The following is a 25,809-nucleotide window of genomic DNA, read 5'->3' as shown; positions in this document are numbered from 1 at the left end:
GTATTTGCTTGTTTTCCGCACAGAACCAATACGCGGTAAGTGTGAAATACCACATTCAGTATTCCCAACGTAACACACATAACAATTTCCCTCTTCTTACCCCTTAAGCGCGACATTCATTTTTACTGCTTTAGGCTTTTAACATATTATTTTTAGAGACGTTTAACATAGTAATAATTATAAATTGGAAACTTACCACTGCAATTTCACCTAAATTGCAATGTTAATTATTGTTTTTAAATATTTGCAAAAATTAAGTAAAGTCTACTACTCCACGAAACTTGTTGCATTTCTGATACAAGTAACATTAAGGAAGCCGTGAAAAAATCAGCAAGATTCCAGATGCGGATGTTATTACTGCAATATGTTATATAAATAATATTGTTAAAATATTAAAATGAAAAATAAATCATTACATAACCTTACCGTTTGTTTTAAGTTCGCATTTATAGACTGGGGGGAAAAAAAGACAGACGTATATCACGGCCTGCTGGAGTATAGTAAACACAGAAAACATTTTACAGCAACAATGTTGAAGAAACATATTTTGGTGTTCCGAAGTTGGCGTCATTAAACAGAAACCAACATAGAGATTTCATTGCAACTAATTAGAAATTCGTCTTTCAGGTATGTAATAAACGATCTTCGCACAAAATAATGTACGATACACGAGCGGTATGTTTGTTTTCATGTTCTCGGAAATTAAAAAAGCTCAACTACGTTTCGCTTTTTCAATCTTCTCCTCGAACATGAAAACGTCAACATACCGCTCTTGTAACGTATCTTACTTTTGCCGCAGTCTGGGCAGCAAGACTGACAGCTGTGATTGGCAGATTGCTGAAGTGACGTGTATAGGAGGTGTTACCATTTTCAGTTACACGTCAATAGATGCTCGCAGACTGTGCATTGTACTCAAGGACACGCGCCAAAAACCCTGGCGTCAGCTATACATAATCGACAGTATGGTGATGGGTAGAGATAAGCTGTCAGCAATCATGATCTGTGTAGAGATGGAACAGTGCCACTGATGCTGTCCTCGAGAAATCTGGAAGTACAGTAGGTGCTTATTTTGTTTGTTTTCACTATCTATTGATAAAGAGGGGGATGGAACTGATCAGTAGGGACCGGACATTTAGGTTTAAAAGAACATTTTGGGTTTTTGGAATAGGTGAACTAGGTTTTTTTTAGGTTTTATGTCGAACCTGTGATAGGAGTCACAAAAACTGCTAGATCGTGAAAAATGTATCCTTACAGTTATTCTTAAAAAATAAATATATATTTATTAAGGCAACATGGACCGCGAATTTGACCTTTTCAAGAATCAAACTATGTACAAAAATTTATAAGATTCGATATTTTTGTTCCTTGCCCTTTAACATTATTTGTAGTTTAAATAATTTATTATTACAATTAACATTTTATCTAATATAATTTGCCTTGATATAACTACATAAATTTCAATTTTCAATAGATAAAAGGTACGTACACACACAACTTCTGAATTAAATTTGTATGTATTTATTCACACTGCAATGGGTATATACCCGGTGGCAGTGGTAACTAATTACACTCAATAATGACAATAATAAACTTATTAATTAAAAATACACTTAATAATAATACCAATAATTAATACAAATAATTAATACTAACAATAATTTATAATAATAATAATAATAATAATAATAATAATAATAATAATGATAATAAAATAATAATAATAATAATAACAGGGAATATCCTAAATTAATTGAAGCACGATCAGTTAAAATAACATTTAAAATAGATCTAATTTGTATCTTAAATTTAAGTTCGAACTAAAACCCACGAGTATAATATGTTCATATCTGCACAAGTACCTTTCCACATTACACATATTTCGCTGTCAACTCACTCACTGCACTGGAACTACAACACATTTCACTGATTCTATCCTGATTTCACTAACACTTCAAAAACATTTCACTGTTCAAATACTTTGCACTGCCACTATAAACTATAAAGCTTCACTGACAGGAACACGTTTCACTGACACAACACACTTCACTGACACAACATAATTCTTCACTGATACAACACTTCAATAACAAAATATCATTTACATCCTTTACATACTGTGTATAATTATCGTCTATTAGTAAAGTCCTTAAGCCTATTTTTAAATACGTTTTTGGTTGTTGGTAAAGCCTTTAGTAAGTTTGCAAGTAAAGCATTGCAGTCCCTGATAGTAACAAAGAAACAAACAAAACAACATTATTTACTGGTACTGTTCCTGGTTGCAATATAATATGACCAAATATTTTTCAAGATTCTAAACTGAGAAGTTTTTTCTATTGTCTCTCAAAATAAATTTGAAGCGCTAAATGGTTCTTTTGACAGCACATGACGTCATAGGTGCAAATTTCATCGCTGCCACTGCAGCAGGTAGCCACGGTAACTGACAATTGAAGCTTTCCCCCTGGAGAATGGAGCACACATTTTTCATTTTTCTAAACCCTGGATTCTCTGCAATACTTTCTTCAGCTTCACCCACGGATCTTGGTAGAAGTGTCAATGATACCAATTGCATCTTTCAGTTGTAGCGACAAGATTCCAAGCACTAAATATATTTTGGAAGGTCACTGTAATGTGCCTTGAGGAAAGCAAGGGAGCCATAGATGGGTTACTGCTAAGTACAGATTTTGACTTAGGCATTGAGGCAGCCTCCTCCAAGTCGAATGTTTTCTGTCCCCCTCCCTCTCTCTCTCCAGGTCTCCAGATTTAACACCCCTTGAGTTTTTCTTTTGGGGTTACATAAAGAGCTTGGTATCTATACTAATAATAAATAAATCTGTAGCCGAAATTTTTCTGGTAATTTTCGATTTTCCAAAAATAATTGGTCCTAACATATATAATTAACTACCCTGAAACCGAAAATCGTTTTTTGAAATTTTTGTTTGTATGTCTGTCTGTCTGCATGTTTGTTACCTTTTCACGCGATAAAGGCTGAACGGATTTCGGTGAAAATTGAAATATAAATTAAGTTCGTTGTAACTTAGATTTTAGGCTATATAGCATTCAAAATACATTATTTAAAAGGGGGGTTATAAGGGGGCGTGAATTAAATAAATCGAAATATCTCGCTTATTATTGATTTTTGTGAAAAATATTACATAACAAACGTTTCTTTAAAAATTATTTACGATAAGTTTTATTCCTTGAAAAATTTTGATAGGACTGATATTTAATGAGATAAATGAGTTTTAAAATTAAAATAACTGCCATCTAAGGCCGTGTAATGAATTAAAAACAAATGACTTCGTCTATAAGGGGCCTTGGACAACAACAATCGAAAGCTATGAAACATAGCCTATAGAGAATGTTTCTGTGTTTGTATGAAGTAATATCGGAAGCTAAATTAACCGATTTATATAATTAATTATTATTTCACCATTGGAAAGTGTAGTTTCTCTAGATGGACATAATGCTATAATGTTATAACAGTAACTTCTGATATAATATAATATAATATAATATAATATAATATAATATAATATAATATAATATGTAATATTATATAATATAATTTAAGTTATTTGATGGTTCCAGAACCATAGTGGGCCAAGCGCCATTTACTGAATACGTAGAAAACAAGGGCTAAAATTAAGTTATTACCATAATGCAATGGAAACCTATAACAAGTAAAATAAAATATACACATTAAATCTAAATTATGTCAATCTTCATTAAACTATGTTAGCATGTAATAAAAATTAAGAAACAAGTTAAAGGAATTATCATTGCACCAAATGAGTGGTCTCTGGACAAAAATGATCGCATTTTAATTATTTAAACACAATTTAAATTAAGTAACATATTAAACGATTTATCCTTCTATCAAACACGAATGTTACCTGGATCAAATGTCCTATTTTAATTATGTAATTACTTTATATTTATTTCTAACGGGTGTAGCGGAGCGCACGGGTACGGCTAGTGATTAAATAAAATAGTGGGCATACACTAGATTAAATAGGCTACATGTTGGGTTTGTAAAATCGTTGTAATTCAGAAATCTAAAATAGTAATTCTATCAGCATTTTTAACGCTATGATTGCAGTCTTCCATCTGTCAGAATGGATTCTTGTTCATTGCCCGAAATTCTCTGCGTGCTAGCGAGGCTAGTACCTCTGCTCGTCAACTACCAGACACCAGAGGATCTGGCGTCGCCACGGCAACTGAGAGATGGAGAAGAGTATGACTTCATCATAGCAGGGGCGGGACCAGCAGGCTGCGTGCTGGCTAACAGGTGAACATCGCCATGGATTGCATATGCTTATATTCAGGCCTTAATTACTTTATTAAATTTTGCGTGATTGATACTGTTCTGTCCAAGGGCAGGTCTTTCACTGCAAACTCAGCATTCTCCAGTCTTTTCTATTTTTTGCCTTCCTCTTAGTCTCTGCATATGATTCATATAACTTCTTCCGTTCACCATTCCTTCCAATGTAACCTTCAGGGGAGAGGATGGTATTTTTTAACTTTTTTCCTATTTGGTATAAAATATTAATTTTTTGTATGTAGAGAGCTCATAGCTGTAGGAACTCAACCAAATATAAAAATTTTGAAAAAAAAAAAAATTATTTGGGGGGCCCAAATTTGAAAAAAAAAATATACCTAATGCAGGATTGTACTAAAACCGATATATCTAAACCGTTTTTAAAGATAGATTCAAACAGTTTTTTGCAATGTATTTGCAAAAGCATGTTCTACAAACTGTCTGTAACAGAATTTTAATATTAGTCCCTACGTTTCTAAAATAAACAATTAAAATTTAATAACAATTTTATGATTTCCTTTCTTGCAAACAAACGGACGTATTTTTAAAATAAAATCAATTAACAAAATTCTGTTACAGAGAAAGTTTTCCTAATAGTCTAAAGAATGTGTGTTCTAAATTTCATGCATGTATGTTTAATAGTTCAGAAATTATATCCATTTTTGTCTGGCAATGTAGAAAAAAAATGAAGTTACTGGAAACCGATAAAAGTGGGCTTGTGATTTTAAAAAACATAGCGCAGGAAGTTTAAAAATGACGTCTCAACATCCGATAAGGGCACAAATACCCACAAAATGTTATGCTATGCATTCCACACATATCAAAGAGTATTTTAAAGAAAAACTTTTTTTTTTCAAAATTTAATTTACCGGAAACAACAATAAAATTGGGCGAGTGATTTAAAAATCCATAGCGCAGGAAGTTTAAAAATGACGTCTCAACATCCGATAAGGACACAAATACCCACAAAATGTTATGCTATGCATTCCACACATATCACAGAGTATTTTAAAGATTTTTTTTTGAAAACTTACTCATTTTTCACCAAAAAAATACCATCCTTTCCCCTTCAGTAGATAGTTTCTTTTTACCCGATGACCCAGCCAATTCCAATTTCTCTTCCTGATTAGTTTCAGCGTTATTCTTCCTTCACCCACTCTTTCTAGCACAGCTTCATTTCTTAGTCAGTCTGTGACGCGCCATTTTTCTCTATTTCAATTGCTTCTAGTCGTTTCTCTTCACTTCATTGTAATGTCCATATGTATGTCACATAAATTGCCACACACAACAGAAAAAATCTCATAAACTCCTGGGATGAAGATGCCTAATTTAGCTTTGTCATTTATATTCGCGCTTTCGTTCAGTGGGAGTGAGTAAACTACAAAGTGGTGAATTTTGATTTAAATTTCAGTTTCAGTTCATTTTTCAGTCTTGCTTATTCTCCTCAAATGTTTTTGGACAAAATGTTATTTTCTTAAAATCCGATTTACTTTGGACAAAGTGTTACAGTAACATTCTTTGTGCAAGATTTTACTAATTGAATACCTCCCAGAAAAAGGATGTAACATCAAATTATTGAAGTGAGCGATTTAGTGGGAAAAGTGATTTTGAAGCATTTATTTATACAGGGTTAGTTAAAAGTCCCGCACCACCAAAATAACTTTTGAAGCATGCGGTTCAGTGACATGAAACTTGGTATGTGATGATAACCATATACTAAGAACTCAATAATGATATTACCGAGTTTTTTCTTCTTCCGGTTTAACCGGAAGTAACTTCAACTCTCTTATTTTAAATGGAACACCCAATATATATATTTTTATTTTTAAATAAAGCTCATTAAGAGCTTTTCAAAAAGTACCCACACTTGATGCCTCTGTACACATTCAGTGTTGCTAAATAAAAATTGAAGTGGTGCAAGATATTCTTAAAGCCTGGTTAAATCATTCCTTAAATGGTTTCTATGATCGAGTGACACATTGTAAAGCAGCTGAGGGCTACCAATTTGAGCACATAATTCAGAAGGTTAGCTAGCTTTGTTTTGTTTTTGTTAAGGAAGGAGTATTTGATTATTTTAATAATATTGGATACACTTTTCTGTTTTCTTGACTTAGCAACACTGAATTTGTACAGAATTATCGACTTTTTGAAAAGTTCTTAATGAGCACTATTCAAAAATAAAAAAATATATTGGGTGTTCCATTTAAAATAAGAGAGTTGAGTTACTTTCGGTTAAACCGGAAGTAGAAAGAACACGGTAATACCATTATATAGTTCTTAGCACATGGTTATCCTCACATACCAAGTTTCATATCACTGAACCGTATGCTTCAAAAGTTATTTAGGTGGTGCGTTTATTATTTTAATATTCGATACACTTTTCTGTTTTCTTCACTTAGCAACACTGAATTTGTACAGAAGTATCAAGTGTGGGTACTTTTTGAAAAGCTCTTAATGAGCACTATTCAAAAATAAAAATAATATATTGGATGTTCCATTTAAAATAAGAGAGTTGGAGTTACTTCCAGTTAAACCGGAAGTAGAAAAAACTCGGTAATACCATTATTGAGTTGTTAGCATATGGTTATTCCCACATACCAAGTTTCATGTCACTGAACCGTATGCTTCATAAGTTATTTAGGTGGTGCGGGACTTTTAACTAACCCTGTACAATAATAAATTATTGAATTCAATAGCTGTGCAAACTTGAATCCTTGTTCAGTGAAATGGTTTTGTTTGTAAATATAGGACTAGTGAAATATGCCAATGAAATTATTTTCCTTCCTCCTGAAACATGAATTATAGCTTTGTTGGTTACATTCTTATTCCGGGAAGGTCTTCAATTCTTCTTTTGAAAATGGCTGGATTGATTTGCCATCTTTCAAGCGAAAAATGCCTATCCAGGAGCTATTTGTTTAAAAGATTGGGCACTTGTGTTGTATTTTGTTTCTGTTTTGTTGCTAAATTTCTCAAACTATTACAACGGATTTGCTTTAAAATAAGAAAAAATTGCAAATCAAGGTTTCAGGTATAACTCCCTGTAAAGTTGATTTGAATAATTTCGAGGGAAAAATTGTTCCGAAGCCGGGTATCGAACCCGGGACCTTTGGTTTAACGTACCAACGCTCTACCACTGAGCTACCCGGGAACTCTAACCGACACCGATCCAATTCTCCCTCTATATCCACAGACCTCAAAGTGGGCTGACAACCGTCAAGCAACCAACTTCGAGTGCACACTAACTCCGTGTGACTTAAATTGTGGTTTTTTCTGTTAACGAACAGTGACGTGTATTATGCAAATCAAGGTTTCAGGTATAACTCTCTGTAAAGTTGATTTGAATAATTTCGACGGAAAAATTGTTCTCAGTGTTAGAGCGTTGGTACGTTAAACCAAAGGTCCCGGATTCGATACCCGGCTCCGGAACAATTTTTCCCTCGAAATTATTCAAATCAACTTTACAGGGAGTTATACCTGAAACCTTGATTTGCATAATACACGTCACTGTACGTTAACAAAAATCCACAATTTAAGTCACACGGAGTTAGTGTGCACTCGAAGTTGGTTGCTTGACGGTTGTCAGCCCACTTTGAGGTCTGTGGATATAGAGGGAGAATTGGATCGGTGTCGGTTAGAGTTCCCGGGTAGCTCAGTGGTAGAGCGTTGGTACGTTAAACCAAAGGTCCCGGGTTCGATACCCGGCTCCGGAACAATTTTTCCCTCGAAATTATTCAAGAAAAAATTGTACGCCTACCTAATTACAATCTTACTTCCCTATTACCTCCAAAAGTACCAGCTAAAAGAGGTTGAAGTGATCGGACTTATGGTTGGAGCTAGAGGTACCACTACTCTCTTCATGAAAGATGTGTTTAAGAGGCTTGGAATACCTACATCTATTATTCCGATTGTAACCTTAGCTGCATTGAAATGATCAATTGCTCTACTACAGCATCATCTATATTCGAAATGAAACCAAGTTCATTAGCATTCTTTACTTTTTTGTAACACTTACCTCTCTCTCTAAAACTAGGTATATTTCCACTAATCTCAAAATGTGTTTGCAGCTATGTACTTGTACTTATAAGAGTTTCATTGTGGAAACAAAATCAATGATTCAATGAACTTGTTAATATCCATATGCTTAAGTTGTCCCTTGTGGCAGCTCACGAATGGTGAGAAGATTTCTAAATTATTATTAGCAGATACAATTGAGCTTATTTGCAGTATGCTGTGGAGACGCATTACAGCCTCAGTCTAGTACAGGAACATCATTTTATTTTTACTAACATTTTTAATATTAACCTGGCTATACCTTTCTATTAACGATTGAAACAGGAAACACCGTTTGCTACCCCTTCCACGACTGGAGTTCGATGATACTGGCGTATAGAAGGGAAGAAAAGTAGTTCATCCATTTATGTAAACTAGGAAATATCGCAATTTTGAGTTTGATAATTTTCATTAGGTTTTTGTTTAATCAAAATACAGTACTGTATTAACAATAAGTGTTTTTACTCACAATTGAGTTATCCATTCGGACGTATTCATTATGCAGTGTATATTATACTGTCTACAGCACATTAGCGTACAATATAGAGAATGAAGTTAAATTGAAAAATAATCATAATATGGATATTTAAACATATTTTTTAAAATGGTGGCCGTTCATTTCGATACAGGCTTCAGTTCTTTTGTGCATATTATCGCACTATAGACTATTGTACCTAATCCCAATTACCAGTTTCGTCCTTCGTGCGAGTAACTCATGTTGAAATAATTCTGCACCTACTCTGTGAAAGAGTACCTTACGTACTGTAAATTCAATCTTCACTTCTGCCCGATCCGAAAAGATAAAATTACTCAGAAATGCCATCTACTGTCCGTTCAAGTGGTTTTGTCGCAGGGTCGTAGAAAGGGGGGGGGATCACGTGACAGTTAATTACTTAACGAGGCCCTTTTATTTAAGTTATTTTAAACACTTGTATAATATTACGTAGACGTCCAATAAATTCCTAACAGATATTAATGTTTTCAGAAAAGAGCAAAGACAGCCCAGCCACTAGCTGGCGAATAAAAGCTGGTGGGGGAAACCGGGATGCGACGTAGGCAAACGGACGACAGTACCTGTGCGAAAATGTGATTCAATATTGAAAGCTCTTTTGTCACTGGAAAACGCGAACATATTTCTGGAACGTACTATATTGACTAACTCAAAACTGCTTACGCGCCCTCGGCTCTGTGTCGTGAACGGTTGGAAGTTTACTAGTAGAGGGATGGGAGTGAAGTATATTCAAAAACTCGGGTACAATAAAAATTGAAGTAAAAATAAAATGATGTCCCTGTATATACAGTCACGAAGCTCAATACGTAGTAAATATGCATCCATAGATAGTTGCTAACCACTAGGATCGCTAATATCGCCTCATTACAGACAATGCGAAATAATACCAGCACAGTCTATTGTTCCTAGCAACCTCAACAACTCAAGCCTTCGCGACTGTATATACTAGACTGTGTTACAGCTTAGACATATTTAGAAATTGCCATAAGAAACCTATATGTATAAAAACACGAAGAAATTCCTTGATGAATGGGCCATGTTTAGAAACTAGGAGGCTTTGACAATTCGTAACACAAGAGAACAATATCAATTATGATTGGTAAGGGAAAGCTTGATGTTCTCTTGTTTACAAATTGTCAAGGCCTGCTAATTTATAAACATGGCCCACTGTTTAAGTTATTTCTTCTTTTTTTGTACATAGGTTTCTTATCATAATGTCAACTATGTCGTATATCAGAAAAACACACGATATGTCTCTTGAAAATAAATTAATTTAGAACATCTCTAACATGTCCGTAATGTACGATAGTCTTGCTGATAAGGCAAATAATGTCGTCGCATGTTCTGTTGTGTGAAATCCTTAAGAATCTTAGAAAAAATTAAATATTTCACTTTCCCTCATTAACATAGAATAAACCCGACACTTTTCTCTTACCGTTCAGCCTTAAATCTAAGTTTTCTAAGACATTGAGAAACGTTGGAACACTCCGAGTTACATGCTGATAAAGCCAATCCACCGCTGCTCTTCTTTTGTGTATACTGTTTTCGCTGTAAGAAAAATTCTAATGTAAACATAAGCACGTTGCTATCACATCCGTGATTGGCTCCCAGTCGAAACACTCACATGATGCAGGAAAATATAGTTCGTATTTGGAAACCACAATCTTGCATTATTTGAAAATAAAAAATTTAATTATAGTTGTTAAAAACGATAAACATTTAACTTCACTCATGTGTAAAACATTGTGTAAAATAAAAGTTACTTTTATATTTTGTTATGTACTAGGAACGCGGATGAATACCAACAGTAATACCGAGGTAGTCTGTTCTTGTAACCATGGTGGAAGAAGTAACAAGAAGCTTGTAACAAGCTGGCGTCACTTGAGCTCATAGTTGTTCACGTAAGCACATGGTACCTGAAGTATGGCTTTTGCATTCTCGACTGTCCATTGTGAAGACATAAGACTTAAAAATAATTTAATTACAGTAATTACAGAGGTGTGAAAATTATTAGAATAATCTTAATTTTAAAGGTTTTTTAATAGTTCCTTCACAAATATTCATTGAATTGATGAATATTGGTATATAATATTACTATACTGATGTAGGATATATTTACTACTAACAATGTCGGAAAGCATTGTTGTACATTGGTATTTTTCTTATTTTACAATTGTTATGGGAATTCAGAAATTATTATATTATGTTGACGGAACTGGAAACATCAAAAATTAATTAAGAAATGCTTTAAACAAATTGTTCTTTGCCTTTACATTGTTGTGAAGGTTCAAATGAACGTATACATCTGTTTTGTGCATATAATTTTTTATGTTTCCAATTCCGCCAACATAATATAATAAATTCTGAATTCCCATAACAATTGTAAAATAAGAAATATACCAATGTACAACAATGCTTTCCGGCATTGTTAGTAGTAAATATATCCTACATCAGTATAGTAATATTATATACCAATATTCATCAATTCAATTAATATTTGTGAAGGAACTATTAAAAAAACCTTTAAAATTAAGATTATTCTAATAATTTTCACACCTCTGTATAAAATAAACGTTTCCTAAGCAATTGTGTTCAATTGTATGGTTTTGTGTGTTTTAGTTTGGATAGTTTTATTCCGTGTATAGTTGGTATAGTTCATGTATTTAGTTAGTAACATTTTTGTGTTGAATTGTGTATCGTTTTTGTGCGTTTAGTTTAAATAGTTTGTGTGTTTAGGCTGTACAATTTATGTGTGCAATTTGTATAGGTTTTTGTGTATTTAGTTTGTGTGTGAGTTAAGTCTATATATGGTTCAGTTTGTGTAAACTTTTTTCTTTTTTTTTTATCGTGTGTTTAGTGTGGATAGTTATGTGTTCAGATTATAATTTATGTGTTTAGTTTCCATAGTTTTGGATGTTTAGTTTGCATAATTTATGTGTTTAGTCTGTATTGTTTTTCGTGTTTAGTTGGTATAGTTTGTTTATGTGTTTAGTTTGTAAGTGTATAGTGTAAGCTCTCTTGGACTGGCTCCCCAAGTGTAGCAGACCTTCAGCTCACCCTACACTCCTGTAGGAGGCCGTTGCCCTTATGGGATTTCAGGCTTTTCGTATTTCGTAAGCAAACGAATACATAGTAGTGAGGTTAGGCTTACTTGACGAGTAACGGGAAATGTTTAACATGAAACAGAATGTACAACAGTAGGCGGGAACACGTACTGAGAATCTTTGGCGCCAAACAGCGGCCAATGAAGCCTCACTTCAGTCACGTGCTATTGTTTATGCCAGGATTTTTCTTACAGCGAAAAGATTATAGCAACATTGAACAGAACACGGATGGGGGTGGGTGGGGTAGAGTGAGTTCCATAACGTCAGGAGCGTACTCACCAGTAGGATTCTGCAGCCTAATGTTATAGATAGGCTGTACTACTTGAATTCCAGAACTGTTATCAAGTTGCTGATGATGCTTGCTGTTTGCAGGTTGTCAGAGATGAAGGAGTGGAAGGTGCTGCTGCTGGAGTCAGGAGGGGAGGAGCCCCTGGTGAGCGCGATACCTGCGCTCACCCCCATGATCTGGAACTCCCGCATAGACTGGCACTACTATACCCAGCCAGACCCCCGGCTATGCGGGGGCAAGCCGTGCTTCTTTTCTACAGGCAGGGGTCTCGGCGGTGGCTCCCTACACAACAACATGATATACAACAGGGGCAGCAGCCTCGTCTACGACCAGTGGGGGAGATTAGGTTAGTCTCTTGTTGTAAACCTCGAACAAATACACATCGCGTGTTGCTGGAGGGACTGAAATGGATTGTCAATAGTCCCCAAATCTTTCAGTATCACGGACTCCTTGCAGCTCATATTTCATTTTGCCGGACCTCCAGAATGTTATGTGTATTTCAGGCTGGTTATCATGTTTTACACCTTAAACATTTGCGTAATCTTAAACTTCTTCAATAAATCAACGGCGATATTAAGTTTCAGCCTCAACTTTAAAATTTAAGAGAAAATACATAAATACAAACTAATTTTATGTTATATTATGTCTTTGCAGTGAAATATGAAAACAGTCTTTAAGAATTATCATTAGATTAGGAATGGTTGATGTCTTTGCTGTTTAAAATTGAAAGTCTTTTAGACTCATTATGAGGTTATCATTGGGATGGTTAATGTCTTTGCTGTTTAAAATTGAAAGTCTTTTAGACCTATCATCAGATTATCATTGGCATGGTTAATGTCTTTGCTGTTTAAAATTGAAAGTCTTTTAGACCTATCATCAGATTATCATTGGGATGGTTAATGTCTTTGCTGTTTAAAATTGAAAGCCTTTTAGACCTATCATCAGATTATCATTCGCATGATTAATGTCTTTGCTGTTAAAAATTCGAAGTCTTTTAGACCTATCATCAGTTTATCATTGGGATGGTTAATGTCTTTGCTGTTTAAAATTGAAAGTCTTTTAGACCTATCGTCAGATTATAATTGGGATGGTTAATGTCTTTGCTGTATAAAATTGAAAGACTTTTAGACCTATCATCAGATTATGATTGGGATGGTTAATGCCTTTGCTGTTTAAAATTGAAAGCCTTTTAGACCTATCATCAGATTATCATTGGGATGGTTAATGTCTTTGCTGTTTACAATTGAAAGTCTTTTAGACCTATCATCAGATTATCATTGGGATGCTTAATGTCTTTGCTGTTTAAAATTGAAAGTCTTTTAGACCTATCATCAGATTATCATTGGGATGGATAATGCCTTTGCTGTTTAAAATTGAAAGTCTTTTAGACCTATCATCAGATTATCATGGGGATGGTTAATGTATTTGCTGTTTAAAATTGAAAGTCTTTTACAACTATCATCAGATTATCATTGGGATGGTTAATATCTATGCTCTTTAAAATTGGAAGTCCTTTAGAACTATCTTCAGATTATGATTGGGATGGTTAATGTCTTTGCTGTTTAAAATTGAAAGTCTTTTAGACCTATCATCAGATTATCATTGGCATGGTTAATGTCTTTGCTGTTTAAAATTGAAAGTCTTTTAGACCTATCATCAGATTAAGATTGGGATGGTTAATGCCTTTGCTGTTTAAAATTGAAAGTCTTTTAGACCTATCATGAGATTATGATTGGGATGGTTAATGCCTTTGCTGTTTAAAATTGAAAGTCTTTTAGATCTATCATCAGATTATCATTGGGATGGTTAATGTCTTTGCTGTTTAAAATTAAAATCTTTTAGACCTATCATCAGATTATCATTGGGATGGTTAATGACTTTGCTGTTTAAAATTGGAAGTCTTTTAGACCTATCATCAAATTATCATTGGGATGGTTAATGTCTTTGCTGTTTAAAATTGAAAGTCTTTTAGACCCATCATCAGATTATCATAGGGATGGTTAATGTCTTTGCTGTTTAATATTGAAAGTCTTTTAGACCTATCATCAGATTATCATTGGGATGGATAGTGCCTTTGCTTTTAAAATTGAAAGTCTTTTAGACCTATCATCAGATTATGATTGGGATGGTTAATGTCTTTGCTGTTTAAAATTGAAAGTCTTTTAGAACTATCATCAGATTATCATTGGGATGGTTAATGTCTTTGCTGTTTAAAATTGAAAGTCTTTTAGACCTATCATCAGATTATCATTGGGATGATTAATGTCTTTGATGTTTAAAATTGAAAGTCTTTTAGACCTATCACCAGATTATCATTGGGATAGTTAATGTCTTTGCTGTTTAAAATTGAAAGTCTTTTAGACCTATCATCATATTATCATTGGGATGGTTAATGTCTTTGCTGTTTAAAATTGAAAGTCTTTTAGACCTATCATCAGATTATGATTGGGATGGTTAATGTCTTTGCTGTTTACAATTGAAAGTCTTTTAGAACTATCATCAGATTATCATTGGGATGGTTAATGTCTTTGCTGTTTAAAATTGAAAGTCTTTTAGACCTATCATCAGATTATGATTGAGATAGTTAATGCCTTTGCTGTTTAAAATTGAAAGCCTTTTAGACCTATCATCAGATTATGATTGGGATGGTTAATGTCTTTGCTGTTTAAAATTGAAAGTCTTTTAGACCAATCATCAGATTATCATTGGGATGGTTAATGTCTTTGATGTTTAAAATTCAAAGTCTTTTAGACCTATCATCAGATTATCATTGGGATGGTTAATGTCTTTGCTGTTTAAAATTGAAAGTCTTTTAGACCTATCATCAAATTATCATTGGGATGGTTAATGTCTTTGCTGTTTAAAATTGAAAGTCTTCTAGACCTATCAACAGAATATGATTGGGATGGTTAATGCCTTTGCTGTTTAAAATTGAAAGCCTTTTAGACCTATCATCAGATTATCATTCGGATGGTTAATGTCTTTGCTGTTTACAATTGAAAGTCTTTTAGACCTATCATCAGATTATCATTGGGATGGTTAATGTCTTTGCTGAAAAAAATTGAAAGTCTTTTAGACCTATCATCAGATTATGATTGAGATGGTTGATGCCCTTGCTGTTTAAAATTGAAAGCCTTTTAGACCTATCATCAGATTATCATTGGGATGGTTAATGTCTTTGGTGCTTAAAATTGAAAGTCTTTTAGACCAATCATCAGATTATCATTGGGATGGTTAATGTATTTGCTGTTTAAAATTCAAAGTCTTTTAGACCTATCATCAGATTATCATTGGGATGGTTAATGTCTTTACTGTTTAAAATTGAAAGCCTTATAGACCTATCATCAAATTATCATTGGGATGGTTAATGTCTTTGCTGTTTAAAATTGGAAGTATTTTAGACCTATCATCAAATTAACATTGGGATGGTTAATGTCTTTGCTGTTTAAAATTGAAAGTCTTTTAAACCTATCATCAGATTATCATTGGGTGGGTTAATGCCTTTGGGGTTTAATATTGATAGTCTTTTAGACCTATCTTCAGATTATCATTGGGTGGGTTAATGTCATTGCTGTTTAAAATTGAAAGTCTTTTAGACCTATCATTAGATTATGATTCGGATGGTTAATGCCTTTGCTGTTTAAAATTGAAAGTCTTTTAGACCTATCATCAGACTATCATTGGGATGGTTAATGTATTTGCTGTTTAAAAATGAAAGTCTTTTAGAACTATCATCAGATTATCATTGGGATGGTTAATATCTTTGCTGTTTAAAATTGAAAGTCTTTTAGACCTATCATCAGATTATCATTGGGATGGTTAATGTCTTTGCTGTTTAAAATTGAAAGTATTTTAGACCTATCATCAGATTATGATTGGGATGGTTAATGCCTTTGCTGTTTAAAATTGAGAGACTTTTGGACCTAACATCAGATTATCATTGGGATGGTTAATGTCTTTGCTGTTTAAAATTGAAAGTATTTTAGACTTATCACCAGATTATCATTGGGATGTTTAATGTCTTTGCTGTTTAAAATTGAAAGAATTTTAGACCTATCATCAGATTACCATTGGGATGGTTAATGTCTTTGCTGTTTAAAATTGGAAGCATTTTAGACCTATCATCAGATTATTATTGGGATGGTTTATGCCTTTGCTGTTTAAAATTGAAAGTCTTTCAGACCTATCATCAGATTACCATTCGGATGGTTAACGTCTTTGCTGTTTAAAATTGGAAGTCTTTTAGACTTATCATCAGATTATCATTGGGATGGTTAAAGTCTTTTCTGTTTAAAATTGAAAGTTTTTTAGACCTATGATCAGATTATCATTGGTATGGTTAATGTCTTTGCTGTTTAAAATTGAAAGTCTTTTAGACCTATCATCAGATTATCATTGGTATTGTTAATGTCTTTGCTGTTTAAAATTGAAAGTCTTTTAGACCTATCATCAGATTATCATTGGGATGGTTAATGTCTTTGCTGTTTAAAATTGAAAGTCTTTTAGACCTATCATCAGATTATCATTGGGATGGTTAATGTCTTCGCTGTTTAAAATTGAAAGTCTTTTAGACCTACCATCAGATTATCATTGAGATGATTAATGTCTTTGATGTTTAAAATTGAAATCTTTTAGACCTATCACCAGATTATCATTGGGATAGTTAATGTCTTTGCTGTTTAAAATTGAAAGTCTTTTAGACCTATCATCAGATTATCATTGGGATGGTTAATGTCTTTGCTGTTTAAAATTGAAAGTCTTTTAGACCTATCATCAGATTATGATTGGGATGGTTAATGTCTTTGCTGTTTACAATTGAAAGTCTTTTAGACCTATCATCAGATTATCATTGGGATGGTTAATGTCTTTGCTGTTTAAAATTGAAAATCTTTTAGACCTATCATCAGATTATGATTGGGATGGTTAATGCCTTTGCTGTTTAAAATTGAAAGCCTTTTAGACCTATCATCAGATTATCATTGGGATGGTTAATGTCTTTGCTGTTTAAAATTGAAAGTCTTTTAGACCAATCATCTGATTATCATTGGGATGGATAATGTCTTTGCTGTTTAAATCTCAAAGTCTTTTAGACCTATCATCAGATTATCATTGGGATGGTTAATGTCTTTGCTGTTTAAAAATGAAAGTCTTTTAGACCTATCATCAGATTATCATTGGGATGGTTAATGTCTTTGCTGTTTAAAATTGAAAGTCTTTTAGACCTATCATCAGAATATGATTGGGATGGATAATGCCTTTGCTGTTTAAAATTGAAAGTCTTTTAGACCTATCATCAGATTATCATTCGGATGGTTAATGTCTTTCCTGTTTACAATTGAAAGTCTTTTAGACCTATCATCAGATTATCATTGGGATGGTTAATGTCTTTGCTGAAAAAAATTGAAAGTCTTTTAGACCTATCATCAGATTATGATTGAGATGGTTGATGCCTTTGCTGTTTAAAATTGAAAGCCTTTTAGACCTATCATCAGATTATCATTGGGATGGTTAATGTCTTTGGTGCTTAAAATTGAAAGTCTTTTAGACCAATCATCAGATTATCATTGGGATGGTTAATGTATTTGCTGTTTAAAATTCAAAGTCTTTTAGACCTATCATCAGATTATCATTGGGATGGTTAATGTCTTTACTGTTTAAAATTGAAAGCCTTATAGACCTATCATCAAAATTATCATTGGGATGGTTAATGTCTTTGCTGTTTAAAATTGGAAGTCTTTTAGACCTATCATCAAATTAACATTGGGATGGTTAATGTCTTTGCTGTTTAAAATTGAAAGTCTTTTAAACCTATCATCAGATTATCATTGGGTGGGTTAATGCCTTTGGGGTTTAATATTGATAGTCTTTTAGACCTATCTTCAGATTATCATTGGGTGGGTTAATGTCATTGCTGTTTAAAATTGAAAGTCTTTTAGACCTATCATTAGATTATGATTCGGATGGTTAATGCCTTTGCTGTTTAAAATTGAAAGTCTTTTAGACCTATCATCAGACTATCATTGGGATGGTTAATGTATTTGCTGTTTAAAAATGAAAGTCTTTTAGAACTATCATCAGATTATCATTGGGATGGTTAATATCTTTGCTGTTTAAAATTGAAAGTCTTTTAGACCTATCATCAGATTATCATTGGGATGGTTAATGTCTTTGCTGTTTAAAATTGAAAGTATTTTAGACCTATCATCAGATTATGATTGGGATGGTTAATGCCTTTGCTGTTTAAAATTGAGAGACTTTTGGACCTAACATCAGATTATCATTGGGATGGTTAATGTCTTTGCTGTTTAAAATTGAAAGTATTTTAGACTTATCATCAGATTATCATTGGGATGTTTAATGTCTTTGCTGTTTAAAATTGAAAGAATTTTAGACCTATCATCAGATTACCATTGGGATGGTTAATGTCTTTGCTGTTTAAAATTGGAAGCATTTTAGACCTATCATCAGATTATTATTGGGATGGTTTATGCCTTTGCTGTTTAAAATTGAAAGTCTTTCAGACCTATCATCAGATTACCATTCGGATGGTTAACGTCTTTGCTGTTTAAAATTGGAAGTCTTTTAGACTTATCATCAGATTATCATTGGGATGGTTAAAGTCTTTTCTGTTTAAAATTGAAAGTTTTTTAGACCTATGATCAGATTATCATTGGTATGGTTAATGTCTTTGCTGTTTAAAATTGAAAGTCTTTTAGACCTATCATCAGATTATCATTGGTATTGTTAATGTCTTTGCTGTTTAAAATTGAAAGTCTTTTAGACCTATCATCAGATTATCATTGGGATGGTTAATGTCTTTGCTGTTTAAAATTGAAAGTCTTTTAGACCTATCATCAGATTATCATTGGGATGGTTAATGTCTTCGCTGTTTAAAATTGAAAGTCTTTTAGACCTACCATCAGATTATCATTGAGATGATTAATGTCTTTGATGTTTAAAATTGAAATCTTTTAGACCTATCACCAGATTATCATTGGGATAGTTAATGTCTTTGCTGTTTAAAATTGAAAGTCTTTTAGACCTATCATCAGATTATCATTGGGATGGTTAATGTCTTTGCTGTTTAAAATTGAAAGTCTTTTAGACCTATCATCAGATTATGATTGGGATGGTTAATGTCTTTGCTGTTTACAATTGAAAGTCTTTTAGACCTATCATCAGATTATCATTGGGATGGTTAATGTCTTTGCTGTTTAAAATTGAAAATCTTTTAGACCTATCATCAGATTATGATTGGGATGGTTAATGCCTTTGCTGTTTAAAATTGAAAGCCTTTTAGACCTATCATCAGATTATCATTGGGATGGTTAATGTCTTTGCTGTTTAAAATTGAAAGTCTTTTAGACCAATCATCTGATTATCATTGGGATGGATAATGTCTTTGCTGTTTAAATCTCAAAGTCTTTTAGACCTATCATCAGATTATCATTGGGATGGTTAATGTCTTTGCTGTTTAAAAATGAAAGTCTTTTAGACCTATCATCAGATTATCATTGGGATGGTTAATGTCTTTGCTGTTTAAAATTGAAAGTCTTTTAGACCTATCATCAGAATATGATTGGGATGGATAATGCCTTTGCTGTTTAAAATTGAAAGTCTTTTAGACCTATCATCAGATTATCATTCGGATGGTTAATGTCTTTCCTGTTTACAATTGAAAGTCTTTTAGACCTATCATCAGATTATCATTGGGATGGTTAATGTCTTTGCTGAAAAAAATTGAAAGTCTTTTAGACCTATCATCAGATTATGATTGAGATGGTTGATGCCTTTGCTGTTTAAAATTGAAAGCCTTTTAGACCTATCATCAGATTATCATTGGGATGGTTAATGTCTTTGGTGTTTAAAATTGAAAGTCTTTTAGACCAATCTTCAGATTATCATTGGGATGGTTAGTGTCTTTCGTGTTTAAAATTGGGAGTCTTTTAGACCAATCATCAGATTATCATTGGGATTGTTAATGTCTTTGCTGTTTAAAATTCAAAGTCTTTTAGATCTATCATCAGATTATCATTGGGATGGTTAATGTCTTTACTGTTTAAAATTGAAAGTCTTATAGACCTATCATCAGATTATCATTGGGATGGTTAATGTCTTTGCTGTTTAAAATTGGAAGTCTTTTAGACCTATCATCAAATTAACATTGGGATGGTTAATGTCTTTGCTGTTTAAAATTGAAAGTCTTTTAAACCTATCATCAGATTATCATTGGGTGGGTTAATGCCTTTTCGGTTTAAAATTGAAAGTCTTTTAGACCTATCATCAGATTATCATTAGGATGGTTAATGTCTTTGCTGTTTAAAATTGAAAAAATTTTAGACCTATCATCAGATTACCATTGGGATGGTTAATGTCTTTGCTGTTTAAAATTGGAAGTATTTTAGACCTATCATCAGATTATCATTGGGATGGTTTATGCCTTTGCTGTTTAAAATTGAAAGTCTTTCAGACCTATCATCAGATTACCATTCGGATGGTTAACGTCTTTGCTGTTTAAAATTGGAAGTTTTTTAGACTTATCATCAGATTATCATTGGGATGGTTAAAGTCTTTGCTGTTTAAAATTGAAAGTCTTTTATACCTATGATCAGATTATCATTGGTATGGTTAATGTCTTAGCCGTTTAGAATTGAAAGTCTTTTGGACCTATCATCCGATTATCATTGGAAGGTTAATGTCTTTGCTGTTTAAAATTGAAAATATTTTAGACCTATCATCTAATTGACATTAGGATGGTTAATGTCTTTGGTGTTTAAAATTGAAAGTCTTTCAGACCTATCATCAGATTATCATTGGGATGGTTAATGTCTTTGCTGTATAAAATTTAAAGTCTTTTAGACCTATCATCAGATTATCATTGGGATGGTTAATGTCTTTGCTGTTTAAAATTGAAAGTCTTTTAGACCTATCATCAGATTATGATTGGGATTGTTAATGTCTTTGCTGTTTAGAATTGAAAGTCGTTTAGACCTATCATCAGATTATCATTGGGATGGTTAATGTCTTTGCTGTTTAAAATTGAAAGTCTTTTAGACCTATCATCAAATTATCATTGGGATGGTCAATGCCTTTGCTGTTTAAAATTGAAAGTCTTTTAGACCCATCATCAGATTGTCATTGGGATGTTTAATGTCTTTGCTGTTTAAAATTAAAAGTCTTTTAGATCAATCATCAGATTATCATTGGGATGGTTAATGTCTTTGCTGTTTAAAATTGGAAGTCTTTTAGGCCTATCATCAGATTATCATTGGGATGGTTAATGTCTTTGCTGTTGAAAATTGGAAGTCTTCTAGTCCTATCGTTAGATTATCATTGGGATGGTTAATGTCTTTGCTGTTTAAAATTGAAAGTCTTTTAGACCTATCATCAGATTATCATTGGGATGGTTAATGTCTTTGCTGTTTAAAATTGAAAGTCTTTTAGATCTATCATCAGATTATCATTGGGATGGTTAATGTCTTTGCTGTTTAAAATTGAAAGTCTTTTTGACCTATCATCAGATTATCATTGGGATGGTCAATGCCTTTGCTGTTTAAAATTGAAAGTCTTTTAGACCTATCATCAGATTATCATTAGGATGGCTAATGCCTTTGCGGTTAAAAATTGAAAGTCTTTTAGACCTATGATTAAATAATCATTGGCATGGTTAATGTCTTTGCTCTTTAAAATTGAAAGTCCTTTAAACCTATCATCAGATTATCATTGGGATGGTTAATATCTTTGCTGTTTAAAATTGAAAGTCTTTTAGACCTATCATCAGATTATCATTGGGATGGTTAATATCTTTGCTGTTGAAAATTGAAAGTCTTTTAGTCCTATCATCAGATTATCATTGGGATGGTTAATGTCTTTGCTGTTGAAAATTGAAAGTCTTCTAGTTCTATCGTTAGATTATCATTGGGATGGTTAATGTCTTTGCTGTTTAAAATTGAAAGTCTTTTAGATCTCTCATCAGATTATCATTGGGATGGTTAATGTGTTTGCTGTTTAAAATTCAAAGTCTTTTAGACTATCATCAGATTATCATTGGGATGGCTAATATCTTTGCTGTTTAAAATTCAAAATATTTTAGATCTTCCAACAGATTATCATTGGGATGGTTAATGTCTCTGCTGTTTAAAATTGAAAGTCTTTTAGACCTATCATCAGATTATCATTAGGATGGTTAATGCCTTTGCTGTTTAAAATAGAAAGTCTTTTAGACTTATCATCAGATTATCATTGGGATGGTGAATGTCTTTGCTGTATAAAATTGAAAGTCTTTTAGACCTATCATCAGATGATTGGGATGGTTAATGCATTTGCTGTTTAAAATTGAAAGTCTTTTAGACCTATCATCAGATTATCATTGGGATGGTTAATGTCTTTGCTGTTTAAAATTAAAAGTCTTTTAGACCTATCATCAGATTATCATTGGGATGGTTAATGTCTTTGCTCTTTAAAATTGGAAGTCTTTTAGACCTATCATAAGATTATCATTGGGATGGTTAATGTCTTTGCTGTTTAAAATTGGAAGTCTTTGAGACCTATCATCAGATTATCATTGGGATGGTTAATGTCTTTGCTGTTTAAAATTGAAGGTCTTTTAATCCTATCGTCATATTATCATTGGGTGGGTTAATGCCTTTGTGGTTTAAAATTGAAAGTCTTTTAGACCTATCATCAGATTATCATTGGGATGGTTAATGTCTTTGCTGTTTAAAATTGAAAGTCTTTTAGACCTATCATCAGATTATCATTGGGATGGTTAATGTCTTTAGTGTTTAAAATTGAGAGTCTTTTAGACCTATCATCAGATTATCATTGGGATGGTTAATATCTTTGCTGTTCAAAATTGAAAGTCATTTAGTCCGATCATCAGATTATCATTGGGATGGTTAATGTCTTTGCTGTTGAAAATTGAAAGTCTTTTAGTCCTATCATTAGATTATCATTTGGATGGTTAATGTCTTTGCGGTTTAAAATTGAAAGTCTTTTAGGCCTATCATCAGATTATCATTGGGATGGTTAATGTCTCTGCTGTTTAAAATTGAAAGTCTTTTAGACCTATCATCAGATTATCATTGGGATGGTTAATGTTTTTTCTGTTTAAAATTGAAAGTCTTTTATACCTATGATCAGATTATCATTGATATGTTTAATGTCTTTGCTGTTTAAAATTGAAAGTCTTTTAGATCTATCATCAGAGTATCATTGGGATGGTTAATGCCTTTGCTGTTTAAAATTGAAAGTCTTTTAGACCTATCACCAGATTATCATTGAGATGGTTAATGTCTTTGCTGAAAAAAATTGAGTCTTCTAGACCTATCATCAGATTATCATTGGGATGGTTAATGTCTTTGCTGTTTAAAATTGAAAGTCTTTTAGACCTATCATCAGAGTATCATTGGAATGGTTAATTTTTTTGCTGTTTGAAATTGAAAGTCTTTTAGACCTATCATCAGAGTATCATTGGGATGGTTAATGTCTTTGCTGTTTAAAATTGGAAGTCTTTTAGACCTATCATCAGATTATAAAATTGAAAGTCTTTTAGACCTATCATCAGATTATCATTGGGATGGTTGATGTCTTTTCTGTTTAAAATTGAAAGTCTTTTAGACTTACCGTTAACTTATGAGTTGGATGGTTGATGTCTTTTCTGTCTAGAATCTCCTAGTCGTTATAAAACAATTTGTTAACAGGAAATCACGGCTGGGGATACAAGGACGTCTTGCCTTATTTCAAGAAATGGGAGAACAACCTGGACTACCCTATCAATAACGACGAAAAGTTCCACGGCGTTGGAGGTCCTCAGAGCGTCAAGAGATTTCCTTACATCGATAAGAACGTCTACCCACTTTACGAAGCCTTTCAGGAATTGGGATACCCATCCATCGACATTAATGCTCATTTTAAACCAGGCACCATGATACTTCAGTTCTTCCAGAAGAACGGTAAGCGACAGAGTTCGAATAAAGCATATCTGAAACCGATTCGCCGCAATAGGCCAAACCTGAAAATAGTTACAAATGTCAGAGTCACCAAAGTCATAATCAACCCCAAGACCAAAATGGCAGAGGGCGTAGAATATGCTTCAGAAAATAATAGAAATTTAAAGGGCAAAATCTTCGCGAGAAAGGAAGTAATCATCAGCTGTGGGGCTATTAATTCTCCGCAAGTACTCATGCTGTCTGGCATAGGCCCAAGGAGTACTTTAGAGCCCCTCGGAATTAAAGTAATAGAGGATCTCAAAGTGGGATACAATTTCCTGAACCACATGTTATCAGGAGGTCTCGACTTCGTGTTGAGTAATCAACAATCGACAACAGAGAGCAGTGACCAAATATTTGCAGACATTCTTAACTATGCCATCAACCACAGAGGTCCTCTTTCTGGTCAGGGCATTTTTCATGTCATCGGGGTGATAAATTCTGGTTACACAAACAAATCAGACTTTCCAGACATTACTTTCAATTTTGGACCTTCAGCAGGCTTGCTCAACACTGAAGCCTCCAACAGTCTGACGATCCCTCTGTCGTATTACACACGGTACACTCCAGCAATCATAAATCTCGCGCCGAAATACGTGGGCCTTATAAGCATAAATTCCTCTGACCCTTTCACCTTGCCTCAGATCTATCCGTGGTATAAATCACATGAGGATAACGAAATCTTCATCCGAGGGTACAAATTTTTGGTGAATCGCTTATCGAAGACGAAAGCTTTGAAGGACCTGAACATTTCTGTGGACATCACGCCAAAAGAACTCTGCAAGAACTACGAACTTTTCTCGGATAAATACTTCAACTGTTTGGCGGTAAATTATACTGATTTTACGAACCATTTTAGTGGATCTTGTAAGATGGGCCCCAAAGGGGATAATACGGCGGTGGTAAGCCCTGAACTAAAGGTTCATAACATAAAGAATCTGAGAGTTGTTGACACTTCAGTCACGCCAACTTTGATGAGTGGACATACCAATGCTCTAGCACTAATGATAGGAGAGAAAGGCGCCGATCTTATACAGCAGGACTGGTTGTCGAAAGTCTAGCAAGTTTGTATGTAGGCCTACAATTGCTTATGGTTAGGTTAAGGGGTTAGGTACAGCTTATAACTAGGGACCGGATTTTTATGTAATTACATATATTCCTTTAAACCTAACCGTATATAAATAACAAATCTTTGCGAATCTTGTAATTACCATTAATGTATTAAAATTTAATACTACATATTTTTACATATTTACCCCACATTGCATATTATGGCTTGATATTACATAAATCTAAACATTTAGGGGTTTTATTCATTTTTACTTCTCTAAAAGGAAAACAAAAAAAACCCTCTGTTAGGGAAGTTTACAATTTGAAATACACAGATTTTTACCTACCCAAGAAAAGATATATTTCGGCACAAAACATAACGTCCTTAGTTCCACGCAAACAACAGTTTGTAAATGCCTATAGTTTGAGGTTTTAGTAGGTACTTTGTTTCTTACAGGGAGCAGCTAAAATGCATGTGTCCCACATTTCCTCTTATT

At 33.3% G+C, this 25,809-nt stretch overlaps 1 protein-coding gene across 1 annotated transcript; it reads left to right on the top strand.

Moving 5' to 3' along the window:
* The first annotated feature begins 3,820 nt into the window (after positions 1–3,820).
* On the top strand, positions 3,821–25,472 carry LOC138700935 (glucose dehydrogenase [FAD, quinone]-like). Its single transcript, XM_069827375.1, has 3 exons — positions 3,821–4,288; positions 12,356–12,618; positions 23,975–25,472. Exons 1-3 carry the CDS (start codon positions 4,116–4,118, stop codon positions 25,321–25,323), a joined length of 1,785 nt encoding a protein of 594 aa, XP_069683476.1. The 5' UTR covers positions 3,821–4,115; the 3' UTR covers positions 25,324–25,472.
* Positions 25,473–25,809: the final 337 nt, after the last annotated feature.

This window comes from Periplaneta americana, chromosome 6 (assembly GCF_040183065.1).
Source record: "Periplaneta americana isolate PAMFEO1 chromosome 6, P.americana_PAMFEO1_priV1, whole genome shotgun sequence".
NCBI lineage: Eukaryota > Metazoa > Arthropoda > Insecta > Blattodea > Blattidae > Periplaneta > Periplaneta americana.
This window is presented reverse-complemented; position numbering and strand designations above follow the sequence as displayed.